This window comes from Gopherus flavomarginatus, chromosome 1 (assembly GCF_025201925.1).
Source record: "Gopherus flavomarginatus isolate rGopFla2 chromosome 1, rGopFla2.mat.asm, whole genome shotgun sequence".
Lineage (NCBI taxonomy): Eukaryota > Metazoa > Chordata > Testudines > Testudinidae > Gopherus > Gopherus flavomarginatus.
The window spans coordinates 364387379-364413398 of NC_066617.1; the positions used below are offsets into that span (position 1 = coordinate 364387379).

The 26020-nt window shown below is 47.3% G+C and overlaps 1 protein-coding gene across 1 annotated transcript in view; it reads left to right on the forward strand.

Moving 5' to 3' along the window:
• Nucleotides 1–26020, forward strand: part of LOC127039436 (disintegrin and metalloproteinase domain-containing protein 20-like) — a 143933-nt gene that overhangs the window by 105802 nt on the left and 12111 nt on the right. Inside the window, exon 16 of the mRNA XM_050933226.1 lies at nucleotides 9151–9334. Coding sequence (XP_050789183.1) covers nucleotides 9151–9334 — 184 coding nt within the window. The remainder of the gene's footprint in view (nucleotides 1–9150; nucleotides 9335–26020) is intronic.

Sequence of the window (26020 nt, forward strand, 5' to 3'; positions counted from 1 at the left end):
TTAATAAGCGTACTTTCTATGCCAACATCTAAGTCATTGATGAAAATATTGAGCAGAGCCGGTCCCAAAACAGACCCCTGCGGAACCCCACTTGTTATAACTTTCCAGCACAATGGGGAGCCATTAATAACTACACTCTGAGTACGGTTATCTAGCCAGTTATGCACCCACCTTATAGTAGCCCCATCTAAATTGTATTTGCCTAGTTTATCGATAAGGATATCATGCGAGACCGTATCAAATGCCTTACTAAAGTCTAGGTATACCACATCCACCACTTCTCCCTTATCCACAAGGCTCGTTATCCTATCAAAGAAAGCTATCAGATTGGTTTGACATGATTTGTTCTTTACACATCCATGCTGGCTATTCCCTGTCACCTTACCACCTTCCAAGTGTTTGTAGATGATTTTTTAAATTACTTGCTCCATTATCTTCCCTGGCACAGAAGTTAAACTAACTGGTTTGTAGTTTCCTGAGTTGTTTTTATTTCCCTTTTTATAGATGGGCACTATATTTGTCCTTTTCCAGTCTTCTGGAATCTCTCCCGTCTCCCATGACTTTCCAAAGATAATAGCTAGAGGCTCAGATACCTCCTCTATTAACTCCTTGAGTATTCTAGCATGCATTTCATCAGGCCCTGGTGACTTGCAGGCATCTAACTTTTCTAAGTGATTTTTAACTTGCTCTTTTTTTATTTTATCTTCTAAACCTACCCCCTTCCCATAAGCATTCACTATGTTAGACACATTCCTTCAGACTTCTCAGTGAAGACCGAAACAAAGAAGTCATTAAGCATCTCTGCCATTTCCAAGTTTCCTGTTACAGTTTCTCCCTCCTCACTGAGCAGTAGGCCTACCCTGTCCTTGGTCTTCCTCTTGCTTCTAATGTATTGATAAAAAGTCTTCTTGTTTCCCTTTATTCCCATAGCTAGTTTGAGCTCATTTTGTGCCTTTGCCTTTCTAATCTTGCCCCTGCATTCCTGTGTTATTTGCCTATATTCATCCTTTGTAATCTGACCTAGTTTCCATTTTTTATATGACTCCTTTTTATTTTGTAGGTCATGCAAGATCTTGTGGTTAAGCCAAGGTGGTCTTTTGCCACATTTTCTATCTTTCCTACCCATCGGAATAGCTTGCTTTTGGGTCCTTAATAGTGTCCCTTTGAAAAACTGCCAACTCTCCTCAGTTGTTTTTCCCCTCAGTCTTGATTCCCATGGGACCTTACCTATCAGCTCTCTGAGCTTACCAAAATCCGCCTTCCTGAAATCCATTGTCTCTATTTTGCTGTACTCCCTTCTACCCTTCCTTAGAATTGCAAACTCTATGATTTCATGATCACTTTCACCCAAGCTGCCTTCTACTTTCAAATTCTCAACGAGTTCCTCCCTATTTGTTAAAATCAAGTCTAGAACAGCTTCCCCCCAGTAGCTTTTTCAACCTTCTGAAATAAAAAGTTGTCTGCAATGCAGTCCAGGAACTTATTGGATAGTCTGTGCCCCGCGGTTTTATTTTCCCAACATATATCTGGATAGTTGAAGTCCCCCATCACCACCAAATCTTGGGCTTTGGATGTTTTTGTTAGTTGTTTAAAAAAAGCCTCATCCACTTCCACCTGGTTAGCTGGCATGCAGTAGACTCCTAGCACGACATCACCCTTGTTTTTTACCCCTTTTATCCTAACCCAGAGACTCTCAACACTTCCGTCTCCTATGTCCATCTCCACCTCAGTCCAAGTGTGTACATTTTTAATATATAAGGCAACACCTCCTCCCTTTCTCCCCTGTCTATCCTTCCTGAGCAAACTATACCCATCCACACCAACATTCCAATCGTGTATTATCGCACCAAGTTTCAGTGATGCCAACAATGTCATAGTTGTATTTATTTATTAGCACTTCCAGTTCTTCCTGCTTATTACCCATACTTCTCGCATTTGTATATAGGCATCTAAGATACCGGTTTGATCTTGCCTCCCAGTTTTGCTCTGACCCTCCTTTCTCTCTGCCATTATAGCCCACGCTCCCTCTTGTTTCCAACCCATCTCCCAGGTCTTCGTGTTCCCCACTTACCTGTGGGCTTTGCTCACCTGTCCCCATTGAACCTAGTTTAAAGCCCTCCTCACTAGGTTAGCCAGTCTGTGTGCAAATAGGGTCTTTCCCCTCCTCAAAAGGTGAACGCCGTCTTTGCCTAGCAGTCCTGGACGCACACCGCTGAATTAATGTGTTTAGTGTGGCCACATGCACTTGACTTTATACAATCTGTTTTACAAAACCGGTTTATGTAAAATCGGAATAATCCCTTAGTGTAGACATACCCTTTGAAATGCAGTATTTTAAAGAAAGCTCTTGTAGCTTAAATAGTTATTAAAGAAATTGTTGATTCTTCATAATTTTGGAGAAATTATTCTTTTTGTCTTCCTGAGTTGGGTGAGGGAGTTGTTATGTTCTGTTAAACAATTAAGTAATCCCTCACCTATATAAATATTCTATACTTTAAATGGCTTCTTGTATTATTAATCAGTTTATTAGTTTATGGTACTAAATTCCATTCTGGTACATACAACATTTGACATAGCAATGATATTAGGAAATTATATTAGAAGCTTTGCATTTAGGTAACATATGTACAAGTATGCATTTTATAGAGATGTTTGCTATTTCAACCTGTAAGAAATAAACAAAAGGTTTATAATATTTCCAACTATATACATTTTTCTTAAAGGCTTTTATTTGTGAAAAGAGAAGGGAAGAGTTCACTTTATGCTTAGAGAACACAATTCCTCTGTGAAATATCCTGAGTAAAACATCCTCACATTCTTCTTTGAGAGACGTCCCTGTATTGGTGCGTCTCTGTGCCTTCGCTCGGAGATTTTTGCAGCAGTACTCGTACTGGCCACGCATGCGCAGAGCTTGCTCCCCTGCTCTGAGTATACCTTAATGGTATGCATGCGTGGCCAGTCACCTCAGCTCCTTCTCTACCATCCCCGGCCTGAGACAGAACTCAAGAACTTTCTTCCTCTTGTTAAAAATACCCTTCTAGTTTGTTTGTTGTTAGTCGTAGTTAGTTACCATTTTCTATCTTTTTTCTCTTAAAAAATTTTTTTTTCTTCGTTCCTGTCAGCCGCAGCCGCTTCTGACATGCCTGGCTCCCCAGGCTTTAAGCACTGCTCTACCTGCAAGGAGCCTCTCACCCTCTCAGATGGCCACTCAATGTATAAAATGTTTGGGGGAGACAGTCTCAACTGCATTAAACGGAAGGACAGGTTCTTCTTCGAGTGATTGCTCATATCCATTCCAGTTAGGTGTGCGCGCTGCACGTGCACGTTCGTCGGAAACTTTTTACCCTAGCAACTCCAGTGGGCCGGCAGGTCGCCCCCTAGAGTGGCGCCGCCATGGCGCTTGATATATACCCCTGCCGGCCCACCCGCTCCTCAGTTCCTTCTTACCGCCGTGTCAGTCGTTGGAACTGTGGAGCACGGCTTTGCTGTCTTCCACGTCCCTAGCTCTCCTTCGTTTTACAGTTCATAGTTGTAGTTAGTAGTAAATAGTTGTTAAGTATAGTTAGTTAATTAGTATATTGTAAATAGTTGTAAATATTTGTTAGCCGGTTTGGGCCGTAGCCCTTCCCAGCACCGGGCCCATGCCTGGTTCGCCGGGCTTCAAACAATGCGCGGCCTGTAAGAAGCCGATGCCGACCAGCGATCCCCACGACGCGTGCCTAAAGTGCCTGGGGGAATCGCACATCTCGGACAAGTGCCGCATTTGCAAGGCTTTTAAGCCTAGGACAAAAAAGGAGAGAGACCAGAGGTTGAGGACTCTCCTTATGGAAGCGGCACTCAACCCGGCAGCTTCACAGACCGTCGCCTCTACACCGGCACCGGACCGCGCCAGCACCGGAAAGACTCCCCAGCACCGTCCTTCCCTGGCACCGGGTCCCGAAGCAAGGCCCTCGAAGTCTGCAACTCCATCCAGGCAGACTCGAGTGGAGCGCCCGGCACCTACCTCGGCCGCAGCACCACCGACAGGGATCTCGTCGACTCCAGGCCCGGAGGGTCCGTCGAGTCCGGTCCCTCCTAGCTCCCCCATAAGATCTGGGGTTGAGCTATTGGTCCCATCGACGCCGGAGACCTTTGCCTCGGCACGGGACCTAATCGCTCTTACAGAGCCAACTCAGCCTCCACCCCTGGTACCTCCGGTGCGGGTTGTGTCCAGAGGCAAGCCGATGATGAGAGCGCCGTCTCGGGACTCACGTTCGCTGTTGAGGTCCCGTCACCGTGGACGCTCCCGATCCCGGCGCCGCTCGCAGTCCCGACACCGCTCCCCTCGGCGGTACTGGTCGCACTCGCGGCGCCGGTCATCCTCCAAACAGTCCCGGTCTGGTTCCAGTCAGCGATACTGGCACCGGGACTCTAGGAGCCGTTCCCGCCGTCGATCAACTCCCCGGTCAACCTCCCGGCACCGAGCTGGTGGCAGATCCCGGTCCCGGTCGACCTCCCGGCACCGTGTCGGTGGCAGGTCCTGGTCCAGATCCCGATCCCTTCACCGAGTCAGCGGCAGGTACCAGTCCCGCTCCCGGCACCGAGTCCAAGACAGGCCCAAGGAGGCCTGCAACGAGGTTCCAGTATGACTCCCGGCACCAGTATGACTCCCGGTTCCGGTCCCCGGCACCGAGAACATCTTCGGCGTCAGGACGAAGGGATTCCTACCAGCCGCGTTCGGCCCCTCCATGGCCCTCCAGACAGCCGTCTGTATCATCACAGGCGGACAGTGTTTATGCACTGGACACAGACAGGCACGCGGCCCTTTTTCAAGACCCTCCTCAACAGGACCAGGGACCGCAGCAGTGGGGGTTCTGGATGCCCTGGGCATACCACCAAGCCCAGGGCCCCCAACAGCTTCCTCCTAGGCCTGCAACAACTGAGCACAGGGCGCCGGAGGCATCGCTGTCTCGCCCCCCTCCCTCTCCGGACGGGGAGGACAGGTCGAAACAGCAGGACCCTGAGCTCCCTCCAGAGTCAGAGGCGCGGGCTCAGACAGACCCCCCTATGGACACTCTCTTGCCAGGGGTCTCCTCATCGTCTTCTCCTGATGAGGCTGTGGCAGGCACTTCTTCCACCAGCCCTCCCCCACTCGACCTCAGGGCACACCAAGACCTCCTCAGGCGCGTAGCACAGAACTTAAACCTGCAAGCTGAGGAGGTCTCCGAGATCGAAGATCCCGTGGTGAGCATCCTCTCCTCAGATGCTCCCACCAGGGTCGCCCTGCCCTTTATTCGGACTATCCAGGCCAACGCCAATACGATCTGGCAATCGCCAGCCTCCATCCCCCCTGCTGCACGAGGCGTGGAGCAGAAGTACATGGCCCCCTCCAAGGGCTATGAGTACCTCCATGTTCACCCAACACCGTGCTCCCTCGTAGTGCAGTCGGTGAACAAGAGGGAGCGTCATGGACAAGAGGCCCCAGCTCCCAAATCCAAGGAGGCCAGGCGTATGGACCTCCTCGGCCGCAAGGTCTATTCGGTGGGGGCCCTTCAGCTCAGGGTTTCCAACCAGCAAGCCCTCTTTAGCCGCTACGCCTTTAACTCTTGGGTGGCAGCGGATAAGTTTAAGGAGCTGTTGCCACAGGAGGCGCGTCAAGAATTTGCGGCAATTCTTGACGAGGGCAAAAAGGTCGCAAGAACCTCGTTGCAGGCCTCCTTGGACGCAGCAGACTCGGCCGCTCGTACCCTCGTCTCAGGGGTTACAGTGCGCCGCATCTCCTGGCTTCAGGTTTCTGGCCTTCCACCGGAGCTCCAATATACCATCCAGGACCTCCCGTTCGAAGGCAAGGGCCTGTTCTCGGAGGAGACAGACCCCAGACTAAAAAGTCTGAAGGACAATCGGGTCATCATGCGCTCTCTTGGGATGCATACGCCCGGGACACAACGCAGACCCTTCCGGCCGCAACAACAGCAGCAGCGCCGGCCGTTCCCCCAGTTCCGCCAGCGGCAGGACCTCAATAGGCGCCGCGGCAGAAATGGAAGGCGCAGACAGTCGAGGAACCAAGGGGGGCAGAATCAGAGCTCCTCCAAAGCCCCGCCTGGATCCAAACCTTCGTTTTGAAGGTGCACCCGAGGGCGCAGTACCAGTTTCCCCCACGGATCCTTCCCCCCTGTTTTCCAACCGCCTTTCGTTTTTCCTCCAGGCGTGGACCCAAATAACATCCGACCGCTGGGTCTTATGCACTGTGCAGACGGGATACCATCTGCAGTTTACGTCTTTCCCTCCCTCCCGCCCCCCACCCTCGTCCCTCTTCAGGGACCCCTCTCACGAGCAATTCCTCCGCCAGGAGGTGCAGACGCTCCTCGACAAAGGAGCCATAGAGGTGGTTCCGGAGAACGAGAAGGGCAAGGGGTTTTATTCCCGCTACTTCCTCATCCCCAAGGCCAAGGCAGGCCTCAGACCTATCCTTGACCTGCGGGAACTCAACAAACATCTGGTGAAGTTGAAGTTCTTCTTCGAGTGATTGCTCATATGCATTCCAGTTAGGGAATACACAATACGCCACAATACGCCAATATTTTTATGGCCGACCTGGAACAACACTTCCTCAGCTCTCGTCCACTCACGCTCCTTCTCTATCTACGCTACATTGATGACATCTTCATCATCTGGACCCATGGGAAGGAGACTCTGGAAAAATTCCACCACGATTTCAACAGCTTCCACCCCACCATCAACCTCAGCCTGGACCAATGTACACAGGAGGTCCACTTCCTAGATACTACGGCGCAAATAAGTGATGGTCACATTAACACCAAAAGAAGCAACAATTCACAGCTCTAGTTTCTGAGGGACAAATCATATCACGTACCGCTCTTCAAGCGGCCCTCGATGCAGCCAATACTGCAGCAAGATCCACCACCACAACAGTGGTCATGCGCCAAGGTTAATGGCTCTCTTCTTCCTTTTCTCGAGAGGTCCAGAGTACCATTGAAGATCTTCCCTTTGACGGTGACAAACTCTTTGCTTCCACCACAAATGACGTACTTTATTCAATGAAGGTCTCAAGGGCAACCCTTCGGTCCTTAGGAATCCAAACCGCTACGACCAAAAGGCGACAATATAAATTTCAACTTTACCACTGTCCATGCTACCCCGCATATACACAGCACTTCCATAGCTCACAGGAGCAACAACAGCAACACCAGAGAGCCAGATACCAGCATCATCGTCTCAATTCTTCAGTAACGCCTCAACCCTCTCCAGCTAATAAACAGATTTGAAATTTTGGTCTAGGACCTAGAAAACAACGTTCCCACTTAGCGCATACACCACATGTACTTATTTTTGGACACCACCTACGACCAGTTTCCCATCAATGGCAGAGCATTACCAGCGACAAGTGGGTTATAGAGGTCGTCACAATTGGCTACTCTATTCCCTTCCTCTCCTTGCCTCTCACCCACTCACCCTCCCCGTCCCTCTCACGAGCCACTGCTCTTCCAAGAAGTACAACATCTCCTTCAGTTGGGCGCAGCGGAACTAGTGCCCGAATGACACAGAGGGAAGGGCTTTTATTCCCATTATTTCTTAACAGGAAAGAAAACTGGGGGATGGTGACCGATCCTCGATCTCAGGCAGCTCAACAAATTTATCAAAAAGCAAAAGTTCAAGATGGTTACTCTCACCACCATCATCCCAGCGCTGGAGCAGAGCAATTGGTTTTCAGCCCTCGACCTACAGGACACCTATTTTCATGTCACTATATATCCAGCCCACAGACATTTCCTTCATTTTAACCTCGGCTTGACACATTTTCAATACAGGGTTCTGCCCTTTGGACTTTCCACTGCCCCCCATGTTTTTTCCAAGCTCTTAGCCATAGTTACCGCCTACCTCAGGAAACAAGGGGTCATAATATTTCCTTACCTTGATGATTGCCTCCTCAAAGCCTCAACGTTCGATGAAGCTCTCAGATTCACATGGCTCACCATCGATTATTTCCTATCTCTTGGCCTACAAATAAACAAAAACATCTCTCCCACCTGACCAATCCAACACCGTAAAACTACTGGCCACAAAACTTTGCAACAGTCCCCAGGTCACTGCCCAAGACTGCCTACAACTACTAGGTCACATGGCCTTGTGCCCTTTCGTGGTCCAAAATGCATGCCTGTACATGAAGTGCTTCCAAGCTTGGTTGGCCACGGTTTACAGACCGAATGTGCACACTCTAAACAAGCCTCTCTCCATACCTTTTGGAGTCAAAGGCTCTCTACTATGGTGGACAGTTCCCTCCAACCTCTGCTCTGAAGTCCCCTTTCTCCAGGACGCTCCATCCCTCATAATGACTACCAATCCCTCCCTCACAGGGTGGGGCACACACATGTCTCATCACACAGTCCAGGTGCTATAGTCTTCAACCAAAACCTCCCTGCACATAAATGTCCTAGAACGTCGAGCCATACGCAATGCCTGCCATCACTTCCTCCCACTAATCAGGAATCTTTGATTTGTCGATATCTTTTTTTAAAACTGGACACATACTCTAGGCAAGACTTCACCAAGTCAAGCAGAAGAATTAATCCCATGCCTTAAATACAATTCTCTTGTTAACACACCTCAGAATGATATTAGCCTTTTTCACGCTGAACTATATTGTTTCCTACCATAGTGATCTGATCCCTCAGATCTGAACCAGGACAACCATGATAGAGCCAGTGAGAACTCCAATAGAAATGAGAAAACTACCAGTTTTCATTCATACATACTGGAGCACTTTACAGAGGGTAGGAGGGCTGCTGGTAGAACAGTAGACTTACAGTATAAGATCCAAATTCAGGACACAAACTCAATTCCTTATTCTTAGGCATCAGGCTAGGAGTACTGCAGAAGCAGCCTTTCATATTGCTGTGCTATCACCTCTGTACCTTGCTGCTGCAACATTGAGCTCCTGATTGCTACGAAGGGCTGTATTTGGTTCAGAATGATCTGTAATTGTGATGGAACATTACTGGGGTTAACAAGTCACACAGAGAGTGGGTGTTGGAAAAGATTTATGGGAGAGACTTTGCTTCTTCCATAGTAAGACATACCACAACTCTCACACAGAGTTCTTCAAATCTTGTATAAATTTTTAAGCAACTGTCCTTATTTTTTTTCTTTCAGCGATGTCTTGTGTGGAAGACTGCAGTGTGTTAATGTTAAAAAAATACCTCAGATAAAAAGTCTTGGGTCCATAGTTCAAACCCCAGTTGATGATATCTTGTGTTGGGGTACAGAATTTCATAGTGGGAGAGACACGGTGGATGTTGGCTCAGTGGGAGATGGCACAGCATGTGGTGATAACAAGGTACTGTAGTAAGTATAGTTAGATTTGTGAATGGGGAGGAATAGAGATTAATGGAGAGGAAGGCCTTGAACGCCTCTTCCCCAGTACAGGTTTTCTTCCCTTCTCTTACTTGAAAGAGCTTAGAGATATCTATAAGCACAGCCTGTTCTCATCCAGAAGCAGCTGAAGAAGACCAGCTTAACTCTCAACAAAGATCAGCAGATGTTCTGTTTCCTTTTGTGTGGTGGATGGAGAAATGGTAAGTAGGGGTCAGTGTCACAATCCTGCGGTTCTCTGCGCTTTTGAAAATTCCACCTCAGGGCCTAAATACTTTTAAAAATCTGTCCCTAGATGTCTTCTTCCCTCCTGAAGTTGCTAAGCTATGTAAATCCATCTTCATTTGCTCAGTATATGCTAGAGCATGACTAAAAAGACAGTACTCTTCAGGAAGAATGTTTTCCCAAAAAAGTTGATCTTGCAACATGCTCTGAGTATAGTTAGACTTGAATTAAGCCTTCTCTGCCTGGGTTTGAACTACAAATCTAGATACAAAATCCTCAAGTGTCTCTCATAGAGCTGGAAAGTCCTGGGGTCCAGCCCCTTGCCTTCACTAGCAGGACCAAGTACTGATTTTGCTCCAGATCCCTAAATGGTCCCCTCAAGGACTGAACTCACAACCATGGGTTTAAGTGGCTAATGCTCAAACCACTGAGCTATCCCTCCCCACATCTAGGCTGTATTTCAGGAGTGGGCAAACTACAGTCCAGAGGCCACATCCTGCCTGTCAAACCATTTAATCCGGCCCTCCGCTCCCGCTGGTAAGCAGGGTTGGGATTTGCCCTGCTCTGGTACTCCAGCTGGGGAGTGGGATCGGGGGCTTGCTCTGCTCTGCACAGCTCCTAGGAAGCAGCCAGCATGACCCCACTCCAGCTCAAACCCTCCCCCCAGCTCCTCTGTAGAACATGGAGGTGTGGCCAGGTGGTTTTGCACACTGCCTTGTCCACAGGCACCACCCCCATAGCTTCCTTTGGCCACAGTTCCTGGCCAACGGGAGCTGTAGGGGTGGTGCCTGCTGACAGGGCGGTGCACAGAGCAGCCTGGCTGCGCCTCGAAGCCAGAGAGGGGATATGCTTCAGGGAGCTGCTTGAGGTATGTGCCGCCTGGAGCCTGCATCCCTGAGCGCCCCCCCCCCACATGATCCAATCCCCTGTCACAGCCCTGATATCCCTTCCACCCTCTGAACCCCTCGACCTCAGCCCAGAGACCTGTCTTGCACCCCCAAGCCCGCACCCCCAGCTGGAGCCCTCACACCTTCCCCATATCCTGATCCCCCTACTGCCCTCTGAACCCCTCAGTCTCAGCCTGGAGCCCCCTCCTGTACCCCAAACCAGTCATCCCCCCCAAAACCCTCACCCCCCCATACCCCAACCCGGAGCCTCCTCCAACTCCCTGAGCTCCTCATTTCTGGCACTATCCCAGAGCCCACACCCTCAGTCGGAGTCCTCACCCCCTCCTGCACCTCTACCCCCAATTTCGTGAGCATTGATGGCCCACCATACAATTTCCATACCCCGATGTGGTCCTCAGGCGAAAAAGTTTGCCCACCCCCTGGTCTATTTGTTCCATCACATGTAAAGATACAACTGTTGGGATGACTAGGCACTGTGTTATTCTTTCTTTGGCTGGGTATTCAGGAGTTTATCCATCTAATTAGCTTCTTATACGTCCACTACTACTGTATTTTTATTTTGATACCTGAGACTATCTGCACAATACAGTCTCCTAGATGCATAGTACTTGTTTTCTCAGGTTAAGTAAGTTAATTAAATTATTCTTGTCTGAATATTGGTGACATCATAGCAGAATTTTCTGAAGCCTTCAAGATTCATTGTAGCTGTGTTTTAAAAGTGCTTTAAAGTCTGCCTTAAAAATGGAAAAAGTCCCTGGAAATTTAAAAATAACATAATTTTTTCTTCAGATAGTGGCCCTGTGGGTCCTTCACTTCAGGTGCACCCCATATGCCTTTGATTGGAGATTTTTCAGTACCAGTACTTGTCTGGCCCACACATGTGTTGCAGACATCATGTCCCATACTGATGGTATATAGAGTTGTGCAAGCAAACCAATAATTCCTTCTTAGCCACCTCAGCTTGAGATGAAGCTTCTAGCATGCACAATTCTAGTGTTGTCCAAAGCTTAGCTTTAGCATCTTCTAGACTTTATTTTAGTTTAGTGTAGTTATTTATTTCTACTCAAAGTAATATATCGTAACTTATTTTTACTTCATTTGAGGGTTATTTTTTCCAGTCCTTCTCCCGTCTTCCCCTCCTCCCTACCGACAAGTTTCCACTTGGAAATTGTAACCAAGATATTCCAGGATCTCCAGGATTCAAGCACTGCCTCACCTGCTGGGAATCTATCTCGGACAATGGCGGGCATTCCCGGTACATTTTCTGTCTGTGGGACATTGACACTCCACAAAAGTGCAATATTTGTTCAACTTTTAAGAGCACAGCTAGTAAAAAAACAGGGAGATTAGGCTCAGGTTCCTTATGTTGGAACACTTCCTTTTGCCCTACCTTGGATCCAGGCTAAGATACCTGCCCCATACATCAATCTCTTATGAGCAAGTGTAGTTCCCCATTAACATCCATACCTTGTTGTCCCAGACCTTCATGGCAAAAGACATCAGAAGGTACTGGGAAGGTCCCTCAGAAGAGGAGTTCTATTTCTCCTCATAAAGACCCTATTTGAAAAAAAGCCTCTGTCTCCTCAGAAATCAACCGCATCAGATATCTCATGTCCTGGACTGGGTACTGCTGCAGTTCCAAGCTTCTAAGGTACTGGGAGCCCTTCTAAGACTCCAAGCTCTTCAAAAAGCCATGGTCACTAAGCATACCTCAGTACCACCTAAGCATAACTATACTAGCAGAGACTCTAAACACTCTGCTTACAGAAAGGCTGTATTGACAGACCTTCCTGTACTACTTTTGGTACCTAGACAAGCGACCCAGACTCTTTCAGCACTTCTGTAGTCTAATCAGGCATCTCGCGATACTTCGCTACCTCCAAAGCAGTTGATCTGATCTATAGAGACAACTTCCACCAGGCAGGATCTGTCAAAGCTGGCTCCACCATTATGAATCTCACTCATTCTCTGTGCAAATCCATCTGGTACCATAGAAGTTGAAGTATGCAAGAGACTGATTGTCTCAGACAAGCTGGAATCTCCCTCTTAATGGGTGTCAAATGCCTGTTGGTACCGAGATCAAGAGGGTCACTGGGATTGGATCTTTCCACAGTACCATCTGCTTCTCTAATACTATCCAAGCTAGGCAGACCTCCCCCTCTAGATGATGTTGAGATTCCCTCTCTTCTGATTCCCAAATCTCTGTGCAAGGTTCCCCTATTTCCCAACATAGGAACAACCTCCCTGAAACCTTTATGGAAAGAGAGGACCTAGAGACAATACAGCCCTTCTTGTTGGTATAAGCAGCATTAGCTGCCACCTCCTATGCCTTATGAATCCCCTCTGTGGCCACACTGGGACACTTGAGCCACCTATTGACAACAGTTTCCAAGAGCACCAAGTCTTTCTTGTGGAGACCATGGGGGAGATGGTCTCTTGCTCCATCTCTTCTTCCTCAACAAGCTGAACTGAAGGAGATGAGCAAGAGGCAAGAACAAACAAGAAAGTCACTCCACAATCAAGTATCAGCATCTTCTCTCCAGATGAGGCCATAATGCCTCGCCTACCTTTTCTGGCTGACAAAATCTTGACAGAAATCAGGAGCTGATGAAAAAAATTGCTGATTTCCCATAGAAACCAATAAAGGAGTTCCAAGAGTTGAAGCATAAGTTTTAGACATTCTTCATTTGACTGCCTCACCTCGAGGGACTTTCCCAGTAAATGATGCTTTACCAAAACCCACCGAGACCATCTGGCAGACCCTGGCAATAGTACCACCTACATGTAAAGGCTCCAAAAAAAAGCATTACATTTCAGCCAAAAAATCTGAACTTTTATTTTCTCACCCTTCACCTAACTCCTTGGTTATCAAGGCCGTCAATGAACATGGCAGACAATACCACACTAAACCAACACCATATGATCAGGAATAAAAATTCCTCAACCTGTTTTGCTGTAAGACTTACTCATCCATGACTCTGCAGTTTAGGATCACGGACCACTAAAATTTGATGGTGAAGAATAACCACATCAACTATACTGAGTTAAACAGCTTTATTGAGCACCTTCCTGTGTAACATCCTGAATAGTTTTAGGCTATCATAGCTGACAATTAGCTCTTATAGCAAGAACTTCATTATAAGCTTCTATAGATGCAGCTGCTTTTGCAACTTGTTCCTTTTCGATTGCCGTTGTCCTGCACTGAGCACCAAAATACTGTGGAAGACCTTTCCTTTGAGACTGCAGGGGATGTGAAGGAGGTGCCCACACCTGACCATTCTTTTTAGGTGACAAATCTGAGGAACTGTCCTGGATTGAGATGTCAATAGAGGAGGTTTTGGAATACTAATAAGTCATCAGGACCAGATGGCATTAACCCAGGAGTTCTGAAGGAACTCAACACACTGAGTAGTTCAGCAATTTCATATTTATGTAACATGTCATTTAAATCAGCTTACGTGGGAGATGACTGGATGATAGCTAAATGTGACACCAATTTTAAAAAAATACTCTAGTGGCTATCCTGGCAATTACAGGCTGGTAAGCCTAACTTCAGTACAAGGCAAACTGGTTGAAACGATAGTAAAGAGAATTATCAGACAGAGATGAACACGATTTTGGGGGGAAGAGTCAATACGGCTTTTGTAAAGGGAAATCATGCCTCGCCAATCTATTAGACTTCTCTGAGGTCAACAAACATATGACAAGGATACAGTGGATATATTGTATTTGGACTTACAGTAGCCTTTGACAAAGTGCCTCACCAAAGGCACTTAAGCAAATTAAGGAGTCATGCGGTAAGAGGGAAAAATCTCTCATGGAGCAGTAGCTGGTTAAAAGACTGGAAACAAGGGTAAGAATAAATTGTCAGTTTTCAGTATGGAGAAAGGTAAGTAGCAATGTTCCCCGGAGATCTGTACTGGGACCAGTGGTGTTCAGCATATTCATAAGTGATCTGCAAAAGGGAGTAAATATTGCAGTGAAGACAGGTGCAAAGAATTCATTTAGCTTTTCCGCAATGACCTTATCTTCCTTGAGTATTCTTTTAGCAACTCGATCATCCAGTGGCTCCACTGACTGTTTGGCAGGCTTCTTGCTTCTGATGTATGTAATTTTTTTTTTTTTGCTATATAGTTTTTGAGTCTTTTACTAGTTGCTCTTCAAATTTTTTCTGGCCTGCCTAATTGTATTTTTACATTTTACCTGCTAGAACTTATGCTCCTTCCTATTGTTTTCAGCAAGATCTGACTTCCAATTTTTAAATGATGCCTTTTAGCCTCTAACCATCTCTGTTACTCTCCTGGTTTTAGTCATGGGTGGTATTTTTTTTTATATTCTTACTATTTTTTTTTAATTTGGGGTATGCATTTAATTGGAGCTGCTATTATAGTGTTTCTAGAAAGTTCCATTGAAATTTGCAGGCATTTCATTCTTGTGACTGTTCCTTTTAATTTCCATTTAACTAGCTTCCTCATTTTTGTGTAGTTCCCCTTCTTGAAGTTAAGAACTACAGTGGTGGGTTTCTTTGGTTCCTCTCCCCAACCAGGATGTTAAATTTAATTACATTATGCTCACTATTACCAAACGTTTCAACTGTATTAACCTCTTGGACCAGATCCTGTGCGCCACTTAGGACTAAATCAAGAATTGCCTCTCCTCTCATGGGTTCTGAGACTAGCTGCTTCAAGAAGCAGTCATTAATAGGGTCTAGAAGTTTTCTCTCTGTATCATGTCCTGAAGTGACAAGCTCTCAGTCAATGTGGGGATAGTTCAAATCCCCCATTAATATTAAATTGTCTATTTTCATAGCCTCTATAATCTCTAGGAGCATTTCACCATCACCATCCTGGTCAGGTGGTTGGTAGTAAATATATTACTGCTGTACTCTTATTATTGAAGCATTGATTGTCATTATTCTACCAAGTTTCTGTGAGGTCTATTATATCAATAGCCTCATTTAATACTAGGCACTCAAGTTCTCCCATCTTAGTATTTAGATTTCTAGCATTTGTATACAAGAACTTTTAAAATTTGTCATTTTTTAGTTGTCTGCCTTCATGTGATATAATTGAATGGGACTTTTTTCATTTGACTGTTTCACTCAAGTTCCTACTGTTAGATGTTGATAGATGTTTGGCTGCATGTGTGTTCCCTCTGTATGCTGCCCCAGCCCTGTGCGGATAGCTGCCACAGCAGAACTCGAGCGAACTGCACAATGACCACAGGATCCGTTAAGGGACGAAGGCACCTGGCCAGGTTTATTGTTGAGGAAGCATGGTACTAGTATCCCGCAGACTCTAGTGGACCACTAATATATATATATATATATATATATATATATGTATGCCCAGAACAATGGACCAGCTCAGTGAACGGCTGAACTTTCCATTCCTCCCTAGGCCAGACAATGATACTCCCTCTGAGATAAATCTTTATACCCCAATACAAACAAATTAATACTCCCCCTCTGACATAGTTACTGCCCCCTGACGTGGCTAGCTCTTCTTCGAGTGCTTGCTCACATCGATTCCAATTAGGTGTGCGTGCACTGCATGCACGTTTGTCGGAAGATTTTTACCCTAGCAACACTCGGTGGGTCGGCTGGGTGCCCCCTGTAGTGATGCCGCTGTGGCACCAGATATATACCCCTGCCTACCCAACCGCCCCTCAGTTCCTTCTTACCGCCCGTGTCGATCGTTGGCACTGTGGAGTACGGTTTTACTGACCTCCACCTCCCTAGCTACTCGTAGTTCTCTAGTACTTTTTGTGTATATAGTTCAAAGTTATATAGTTATAGTTAATTCTTATCGTTCATAGTTAGTGTTATAGTTAAGAGGGGTTCAGTGATTAGCCCCTTCCCCACACCCAGTACCGGGGCCCATGCCCGGTTCACCGGGTTTCAAACCGTGCTTGGCCTGTCACAAGCCGATGCCGACAGGAGATCCACACGACTCCTGTCTTAAGTGCCTCGGGGAATCTCACCTGGCAGACAAGTGTCACATTTGCAAGGCCTTGAAGCCGAGAACGAAAAAGGAGCAGGACTTTTGGCTAAAACAGCTCCTCATGGAGGCGGCTTTTACCCCTCCGCCTTCAGGACCGAGCGCTGGACAATCGGCAGGCAGAAGTGCCTCCTCGGCACTGGACCACGCCGGTACTGCCAAGGCTTCTCGGCACCGGCCGTCGCCGGCACCAAAGTCAACTCAGCACCACTCCCTCTCCCCAAGGTCGAGAAAGCCTAAGACTCGTGCTGCTTCCATGCCACCTGCACCGCAGCCAGAGAGCTCGTCTAAGTCAGATCGCCCGGCACTGACACCTACCGCGGCACTGACCGTATCAGCACCGTCTATTCCGGTCCTACAAGGGCCGTTGAGTCCGGTGCCTGTCAGCTCCCCGGCGTGAGCCATGGTTGAGCTTACTATTCCATCCACGCCGGAGACATTCTCAACAGCGAGGGATCTGATTGCCATGACAGAGTCGGCGCTGCCTCAACCCCCGACACCGCCGGTGCGGGTAATACAGTCTATCAGCAAGCCTGCATTGATAAGTATCAGAGGGGTAGCCGTGTTAGTCTGGATCTGTAAAAGCAGCAAATAATCCTGTGGCACGTTATAGACTAACAGATGTTTTGGAGCATGAGCTTTCGTGGGTGAATACCCACTTCGTCAGATGCATGTAGTGGAAATTTCCAGGGGCAGGTATATATATGCAAGCAAGCTAGAGATAATGAGGTTAGTTCAATCAGGGAGGATGAGGCCCTGTTCAAGCAACTGAGGTGTGAAAACCAAGGGAGGAGAAACTGGTTTTGTAGTTGGCAAGCCATTCACAGTCTTTGTTTAATCCTGAGCTGATGGTGTCAAATTTGCAGATGAACTGAAGCTCAGCAGTTTCTCTTTGAAGTCTGGTCTTGAAGTTTTTTTGCTGCAGGATGGCCACACTTCAACCTCCCCGGCCACACTATAGCAGACCTTAAAGTGGCCATCCTGCAGCAAGGGGTTTTACTCCCGTTATTTCCTAATCCCCAAGTCGAAGGGAGGTCTCAGACCTATCCTAGACCTGCGAGGACTCAACCAGTTTATGATAAAGTTGAAGTTCCGCATGGTATCCCTGGGGACCATTTTCCAGGCCTTGGATCCTGGAGAATGGTATGCTGCCCTCGACATGAAGGATGCATACTTTCACATCGCCATTTTTCCTCCGCACAGGAGGTACCTCCACTTCGTAGCCAACCGTCAGCACTTCCAGTTTACGGTCCTGCAGTTTGGCCTTTCTACAGCCCCAAGGGTATTTATAAAGTGTATGACTGTAGTCGCCGCCTACCTCCGCCGACGTCGGATACACGTTTTTCCGTATCTGGACGATTGGCTCATCCAAGGGGCCTCCGAGACACAAGTCACCCAGAATGTGGGCATCGTCAAGGACCTATTTACACGTCTAGGCCTGATGATCAATATAGAAAAATCCACTCTGGTTCCCACGCAGAGGTTAGACTTCATAAGAGCTATCCTGGACTCCAGTCTAGCCAGGGTCTGCTTACCATAGCTGCGGTTTCAGGCGATGGCAACAATCATCCGAGGTCTACAGAATTTCCCGACAACCTCGGCTCGCACTTGTCTTGGTCTCCTGGGTCACATGGCTGCCTGCATGTTCGTGACCAAATACGCCAGGCTCCATCGTCTCCAAGCTTGGCTCAACTCGGTAGACCGCCTGGGCAGGGACCCAATAGACACGATAGTCACCATTCCCCCGAGCACCCTAGGCTCCCTAGACTGGTGGCTGACTCCCTCCCTGGTGTGTACAGGGCTGCCGTTCCATCTGCCCCAACCCTCAATGTCCCTGATGACGGACGCGTCATCTCTCGGCTGGGGTGCTCACCTCGAGCACCTTCGTACTCAAAGCCTCTGGTCATCTCAGGAGCTGGCATTGCACATAAATGTCCGAGAACTGAGAGCAGTCCGCCTGGCGTGCCAGGTGTTCCAGCAACACTTACAAGGCCGTTGTGTCTCAGTGTTTACAGACAACACAATGGCCATGTACTACATTAACAAGCAGGGAGGTACACGATCCTCCCCCCTTTGTCAGGAGGCCATCCAACTCTGGGACTTTTGCATAGCCCCTCGGTAGACCTGGTAGCATCCTTTCTCCCAGGGGTTCGGAACACTTTGGCGGATCGACTCAGCAGGTCCTTCCTGTCTCACGAGTGGTCGATCCGCCCGGACGTTATTCATTCTGTTTTCCAGAAGTGGGGATTTCCCCACATAGACCTGTTCGCTTCCCGCGCGAACAGGAAATGCCAGATGTTCTGCTCCTTCCAAGGTCTCTCCCCGGGATCGATCTCGGACGCTTTCCTGATGCCGTGGAAGAGCCAGCTGCTTTATGCCTTCCCACCGTTCCCACTGGTTCACAAGGTCATTCTAAAACTCCGCAGGGACAGAGCATGCCTAATCATGATCGCTCCAGCGTGGCCCAGGCAGCACTGGTACACCACGTTGCTTGACCTGTCGATAGCCAACCTAATTACCCTGCCACTCCACCCAGATGTCATAACTCGGGACCACGGCAGACTTCGCCACCCAGACCCGCAGGCCCTTCACCTCAAGGCGTGGCTGCTGCGTGGCTAAACCAGTCAGAGTTACGTTGCTGTGCATCAGTACGACAAGTTCTCCTGGGTAGCAGGAAACCTTCCACCTGGTCAAGGTATCTGGCCAAGTGGAGCATTTCTCCTGCTGGTATGAAATGCATTATCTTACTCCCATTGAGGTCCCGATTCCCTCTATTTATTTTGGACTACCTCTGGTATCTCAAACAGCAGGGCCTAGCAGTATCATCACTGAGGGTACACTTGGCAGCCATCTCTACCTTCCACCCAGGGGAGGGTGGCCATTCTGTGTTCTCACACCCTATTGTTTCGAGGTTCCTCAATGGCTTGGAGCGCTTATACCCCCAAGTACGCCACCCAGCCCCGACCTGGGACCTCAACCTAGTTTTAACCAGACTTATGTCTCCCCCATTCGAGCCGTTAGCAACCTGCTCGCTACTCTACCTGTCTTGGAAGATAGCTTTCCTCGTAGCCATTACATCGGCCAGACGAGTCTCCGAGCTTAGGGCTCTTACGGTGGATCCGCCATACACTGTGTTCCACAGGGACAAGGTGCAATTGCAACCGCACCCAGCATTCCTCCCTAAGGTGGTTTCGCATTTCATGTTAACCAGGACATCTTTCCCCCGGTCTTCTTCCCAAAGCCACACTCAACACGACGGGAGCAACAACTGCACTCCCTGGACGTCCGTAGAGCACTCGCATTTTATATTGAGCGGACAAAACCCTTTCATAAAATGCCCCAACTCTTTGTCGTGGTAGCAGACCGAATGAAAGGTCTACCTGTTTCCGCTCAGAGGATCTCATCTTGGGTGACGGCGTGCATCTGCACTTGTTATGATTTGGCTCATATTTCCCCAAGCCACATCACCGCACATTCTACCAGGGCTCAGGTTTCATCTGCCGCCTTCCTGGCTCATGTTCCTATCCAGGAGATATGTCGTGCAGCTACCTGGTCTTCGGTCCACACCTTTGCTTCACATTATGCTCTGGTTCAACAGTCCAGAGATGATGCAGCCTTCAGCTCCACAGTTTTGCACTCTGCCACATCTCACTCCGACCCCACCACCTAGGTAAGGCTTGGAAATTACCAAATTGGAATCGATATGAGCAAGCACTCGAAGAAGAAAAGATGGTTACTCACCTTTGTAACTGTTGTTCTTCGAGATGTGTTGCTTATATCCATTCCAAACCCGCCCTCCTTCCCTACTGTCGGAGTTGCTGGCAAGAAGGAACTGAGGGGCGGTTGGGTTGGCAGGGGTATATATCCGGCTCCATAGCGGCACCACTCCAGGGGGCGCCCAGCCAACCCACCGAGTGTTGCTAAGGTAAAAATCTTCCGATGAACGTGCACGTGGTGCGCGCACACCTAATTGGAATGGATATGAGCAACACATTTCGAAGAACAACAGTTACAAAGGTGAGTAACCGTCTTTTATCACTCATTACCTTTTACATGTTGGTTTGATTCCATACTGTCATCCTGACCTTATCTTTTAGGAGGAGTCAGTATGTTCCTGCTACACTTGGGAGTGTTTTTGTACCACCCTTCATATAGGGATGTTCTGGTACCACTTAATATTGGGATGTGTTTGCATAATTACTCTGTGACTAGCACTTCTTCGGAATGTGTATTTCTGCAATATCAGCCCTGTTCTTGACAGATTCTGTGAGCAGGTCCTGCCTCATACCAGGCCTCTAATATAAGGGCTTATGTTTCTGGCTCTCTTCCTACTACACCTACCTGTACTTTATCAACATACATCCTCTCCTCTTTATTAGGATGTAGAGAATCCCCCTTAATAGATTCTCAATTCTGAGATGTCTTTGTCTGTACTGTGTGCTCCTCTGAACCTGTCAGCTTTTCCTCCAGCCCCAGTTTAAAAGTTCCTCTACAACCTTGATAATTTTAAATGCCAGCAATTCAGATCAGTTTTGGTTTAGGTGGAGCCTATCTTTTCCGGATAGGCTCCTACTTTCCCCAAAGATTCTCTAGTTCCTAAGAAACCTAATTCCCTGCTCCCTGTACCATCATCTCATCCATGTATTGACACCCTTCCATTCTGCCTGTCTAACTGACCCTGCATGTGGAACTGGAAGCATTTCAGAGAATGCTACCATGGAGGTCCTGGACTTCAATCTCTTACCTAGCCTCCTAAATTTGGCCTCCAGACCCTCTTTCCTCCTTTCTGTATGTTATTAATACCTACATGAACCACGACCACCAGCTCCACCCCAGCACTGTACATACGGCTGTCTAGATGTCTCAAGAAATCCACAGCCTTCACAACCAGCAGACATTTCACCATGTGGTTCTCCCAGTCATCACAAAGCCAACTATCTATGTTTCTAATGACTGAATCCCCCATGATTATTACCTGTCTCTTCCTAATAACTGAGATTCCCTCCCAAGAGGTATCCTCAGTGCTGGAGGATACCATGATCTAGAAGGAGGGTCCCAACTATGGGATCATTTCCCTCTGCTCCAGTTTGATGTTCTCCTTCCCCAAGACCTTCATCCTTCTCAGCAGCACAGAGGCTGTCACACTGGAGCTGGGATCATTCTAGAGTGTCCCAGAAAGTCTCATCTGTGTACTTCTGTCTCCCGTTACTCCTTCAGTTCAGCCACTCTGGTTTCAAGAGCTCGTATTCAGTCTCTGAGGGCCATGAGCTCTTTGCACCGGATGCACACACGCATGCTACCTGCCCACAGGGTATTCCTACATGCTGTATTCAGTGCAGTAAACTGGATAGCCCCGCTCTGCAGCTGGACTTCTGCATGCATTCTTTTTCTCCTACAACTTTTTTATTTTGGGGGCATTTGTTTTGTTTTGACTCAGAAGACATCATGAACAACAATGTAGCAGGAACTTATTCTATAGTTCCAAATAGGAGCTGGATTTACAGAACCTCAGTCACATTTTTCTGACCATAGGATTTCTAAAGGTGGACCTTTTTGCCACAGCCATCAACAGGAAGTGCAATATATTCTTCTTGAGAGGAGGGCTGGGTACTCACTCCTTGGGGGATGCGTTCCTCATTCCTTGGATGACGGGTTTTCTCTATGGATCTCTTCCAGTACTGTTGATCTTGAGAGTATTGAACAAGGTCAAACATGATGATGTCAGGGCCATCGTTTTAGTTGTCCCAGTGTGTCTAAGACAAGTCTGGTACCTTTACCTGATTCACCTTGCCTCTTTTCTGGTGTTGTCTTCTGCCCATTCCCCACCTGTTGTTTTAGGACTCCAGTCAGACTTTTTCATCCCCTTCTGGGAATTCTTCATCTCAGAACTTGGTTACTCAATGGTTCTCGGAGATAGAGACTTCCTGTTCTGCAGAGGTAAAACAGGTACTGTAAACCATATGAAGATGTCTAAACAAAACACTTATCTTCAGAATTCAGCACTGGTTTATCTGGTGATAGTTTTCACGTGTTCACAATTTCCTCTATGCTGTTCTTGACTACCATTTAGAATTGAAAAAGTCAGGACTCTCCATGAGTTCTATCAGGGATCATTTTGTGGCAATAGTTGCCTTTCATTCCTCTGTTGAGGGATTTTCAGTGTTTGCTCACCCCACAACAGCAAGATTCATTAAGATGCTGATGAAACTTTTTCCACTGATTAGAGAGCCCATCCTTGTATGTAATCTAAACTTGGTCCTTATTTGTCACATAGAATCCTCCTTTGAGACATTTGCCACCTGTCCCCATCTTCACCTGACCATGAAAATGGCTTTCAGAGTAGTATCACTTCTGCATGAGTTGGGGAACTAAGGGTGTTATGGGACATGCATCCCATGATGGCCAAGCAAGCGATGGGTGGGACCAGGTGGGCCTAAGCTACTAATTAGGCTACAATTAGTTAATTGATGAGGAACAGGCTCCCTTGGACAGGACAGGCGGGGCTTCTAGAAAGCCAAGTAGCTGGCTAGAGAGGAGCATGGCAGCTAGGGAAGGGCAGTCACTCCCTGGAAACAGAGAAAGAGTGTTCGTGGCTGCAGGATGGCAAGCTGCACAGACTTCCTGAGAGGCGGGAGTAGAGAAGATGATGAACCCAGAGTAGGGGACCCAGTTAGGTAGGAAAAGCCTCAAGGAAACAGCATTAAGGTCACAGGCAGTACAGGTCTAAGCTGCAAGTTATAGGGTCCCTGTGATGGAACTCAGCATAGAGCGGGGGCTTGGGTACCTCTACCAGACACTGGATAGTGGTTCAGGGCACTGGAGATGCCTGCCAGACAGCTCGTCCGTAAAGACTGTGATTTTCCCCAGAGGAGAGGGACTTAGTAACCTAGATGAAGTGCCACGCCACGGACCTGAAGCAGCAGTACCGGGAGCGAGAGAGGACAAATACGGAGAGAAGACGGGTGGAGAGACTGCTGAGGAGGATGCAGCTGAGAGACTGAGCTAATATCCAGAGCGACGAACCGGAGGTGCCACAAGCAGAGAGGGAACACTATCACTGAGAGGCTTTAATTGATGTTCTTTCCAGTACAGTATTCTTCAGGAAGAAAGTTTCATTACAACCATATCCCAAGTTTCTCCCAAAATTATCTTCTGAATTCTGTATTAATTAGATTATTCAGTCTCCATCCTGAAACCACACCAGACCAGGGAGGAAATTTTTGGATGTCAGAAGGGCATTAGCCTTCTGTCTGGACAAAACTAAGCCCTTTTGAAAGTCTCCCAGACTGCTTGTTTCATTTACAGACAGATTCAGGGAATCCACAATGTCCATTCAAAGACTCTCAAGGTGGATCTCTTCTTAGGTATTAGCCCATTCTGCAAGATCTCAGTCTACTTCTAGAGCACTCTTGAATGATGTTCTAGTGACTGAAATTTGTAGAGCAGTAGCCAACACTATGCCTTGGTTCACGCAGCCAGATCACATACTGCAGTTGACAATCAAGTTGTGTCTTCAGTGTTGGACTCAAATCCAAAGCTCTTTCCAGGGATAGTGCTCAGGAATCTGTAAATTCAAGCATTCTCAGGGACACTACTGAAAGGAGAGGTTACTACCTTGTGCAGTAACTGCAGTTCTTTCAGATGTGTTTCCCTATGAGTGCTCCATTATCCTCCTTCCTCCCCCTTTACTTCAGAGTTTCATTTTGTTGGACTTCATGGTAGAGAAGGAACTGAGGGAAGTTCACTAGCGCAGCTCTATATAGCCCCAGTACAGGGCATGAGGAAGTCTGGAGTGCATGAGTGGGCCAAATGGGCACTGCAACCCAATATGTCCAATGAAAGGCGCATGCGTGTGTGCACAACTGACATGGAGTACCCACAGGGATGCAGCTCTTGAAAAACTGCAGTTACTGCACAAAGCGAGTGACCTCTCCTTCTGCACAGCATCTTTAACTTCTGAACTGGTAACTTTTCCCCCCAACAGCATCAAATAAAATCTGTATTTTGATGCCGGATCCACCCTTTTCCCTCTCATTTCAGTTTACCACTGTCATCCTAGGAATTTCAGGTTGATGCTCCATCTGACCCAGCTGTTAATCAGCTCTTTGCTCTCACCTCCCCATATATCTTCAACCATGGATCAATGTATAAATAGGGCCCTTCCAAATTAACAGACATGAAAAATGCATCACGGACCATGAAATCTGGTCTCCCACATTAAATCTGGTCTTTTATGTGCTTTTACCCTATACTATACCAATTTCATGGGAGAGACCAGAGTTTCTCAAACTGGGGGACCTGACCCAAAAGGAAGTTGCAGGAGGAGGTCACAAGGTTATTTTAGGGAGGATCCTTACTTCTGCACTGCCTTCAGAGCTGAGTGGCCGGAGAGCTGCAACTGCTGACTGAGGGCCCAGCTCTTCAGGCAGCAACGCAGAGGTAAGGGTGTCAATACCAAACGAGGCCGCCTTTACTTTGCACTGCTGCTGGCAGCAACTCTGCCTTTATAGATGGGCTCATGGCCAGTGGCCATTCAGCTCTGAAGGCAGCGCCACCACCTGCAGCAGCACAGAAGTGAGGATAGCAGTACAACAATCATAACTACAATAACCTTGTGACCCACCCCCGTCCCCCTCCATAACTCCTTTTTTTGGGTCAGGACCCCTATAATTACAAAAACATGAAATTTCAGTTTTAAATAGCTGAAATCATGAAATTTACTATTTAAAAAATCTTATGACCATGAAATTGACCAAAGTGGACCATGAATTTGGTACGGCCCTATTTATAAAGCACAAGTCATAATCCTAAATGTCCATTTGATACTCTAGAGACTCTCTTTTGTGAAGCTGCTCATTGGGAATCTCTCCAGCAGGAATTTTCCTTAATCCTTCAAAAGGCAGAGGATATAAAATAACAGACTAATTTTCTATCAAATAATGCTGAAAATATTGGCCAAAAATGATTAAATCTGACCAGGTGACATGGTAACAGGTGAAGGTAAAAATTTTAAATGCAATGCAATGAATAAAGGGTGAGACAGTAAAGGAATGAATACAAAAGAGGAGGTGAGGTACTTGGTCAGAAAATTGAGTTAGGATGATAATTTTAAATTGATGGGAAGCAATGGGGAGATGCTAGAAAAAAGGATGTTGCAGTAGTCAAGAGGCTATAGATGACTTTTAGCTGTTACCGCGTATGGTTGCTCCTTAAAACTCAATTCATACATTCATCCAGCATTACTCTCTTAAGTTGGCAGCTGATGCCTGTTTCAAGAAAGCAATAGTGCAAGGCTTTACACTAAGAATACTTAAATGAGAAATGCTATTGGCCAGAAACTGACTCTTTGAGTAGATTGTCCACATAGTTTCACCCCTTCCACTTCTTCAGAGTCTCTGATATGGATTCTGAAGAAGTGGAAGTAACTCTGTTCTGCAAATGAGCACATGCACAACCTTAACTCTTCCTCTTTTCTAGAGGGTTTTGATTGTGGTGCCAAGATCACGCTGAAAAAAAAAA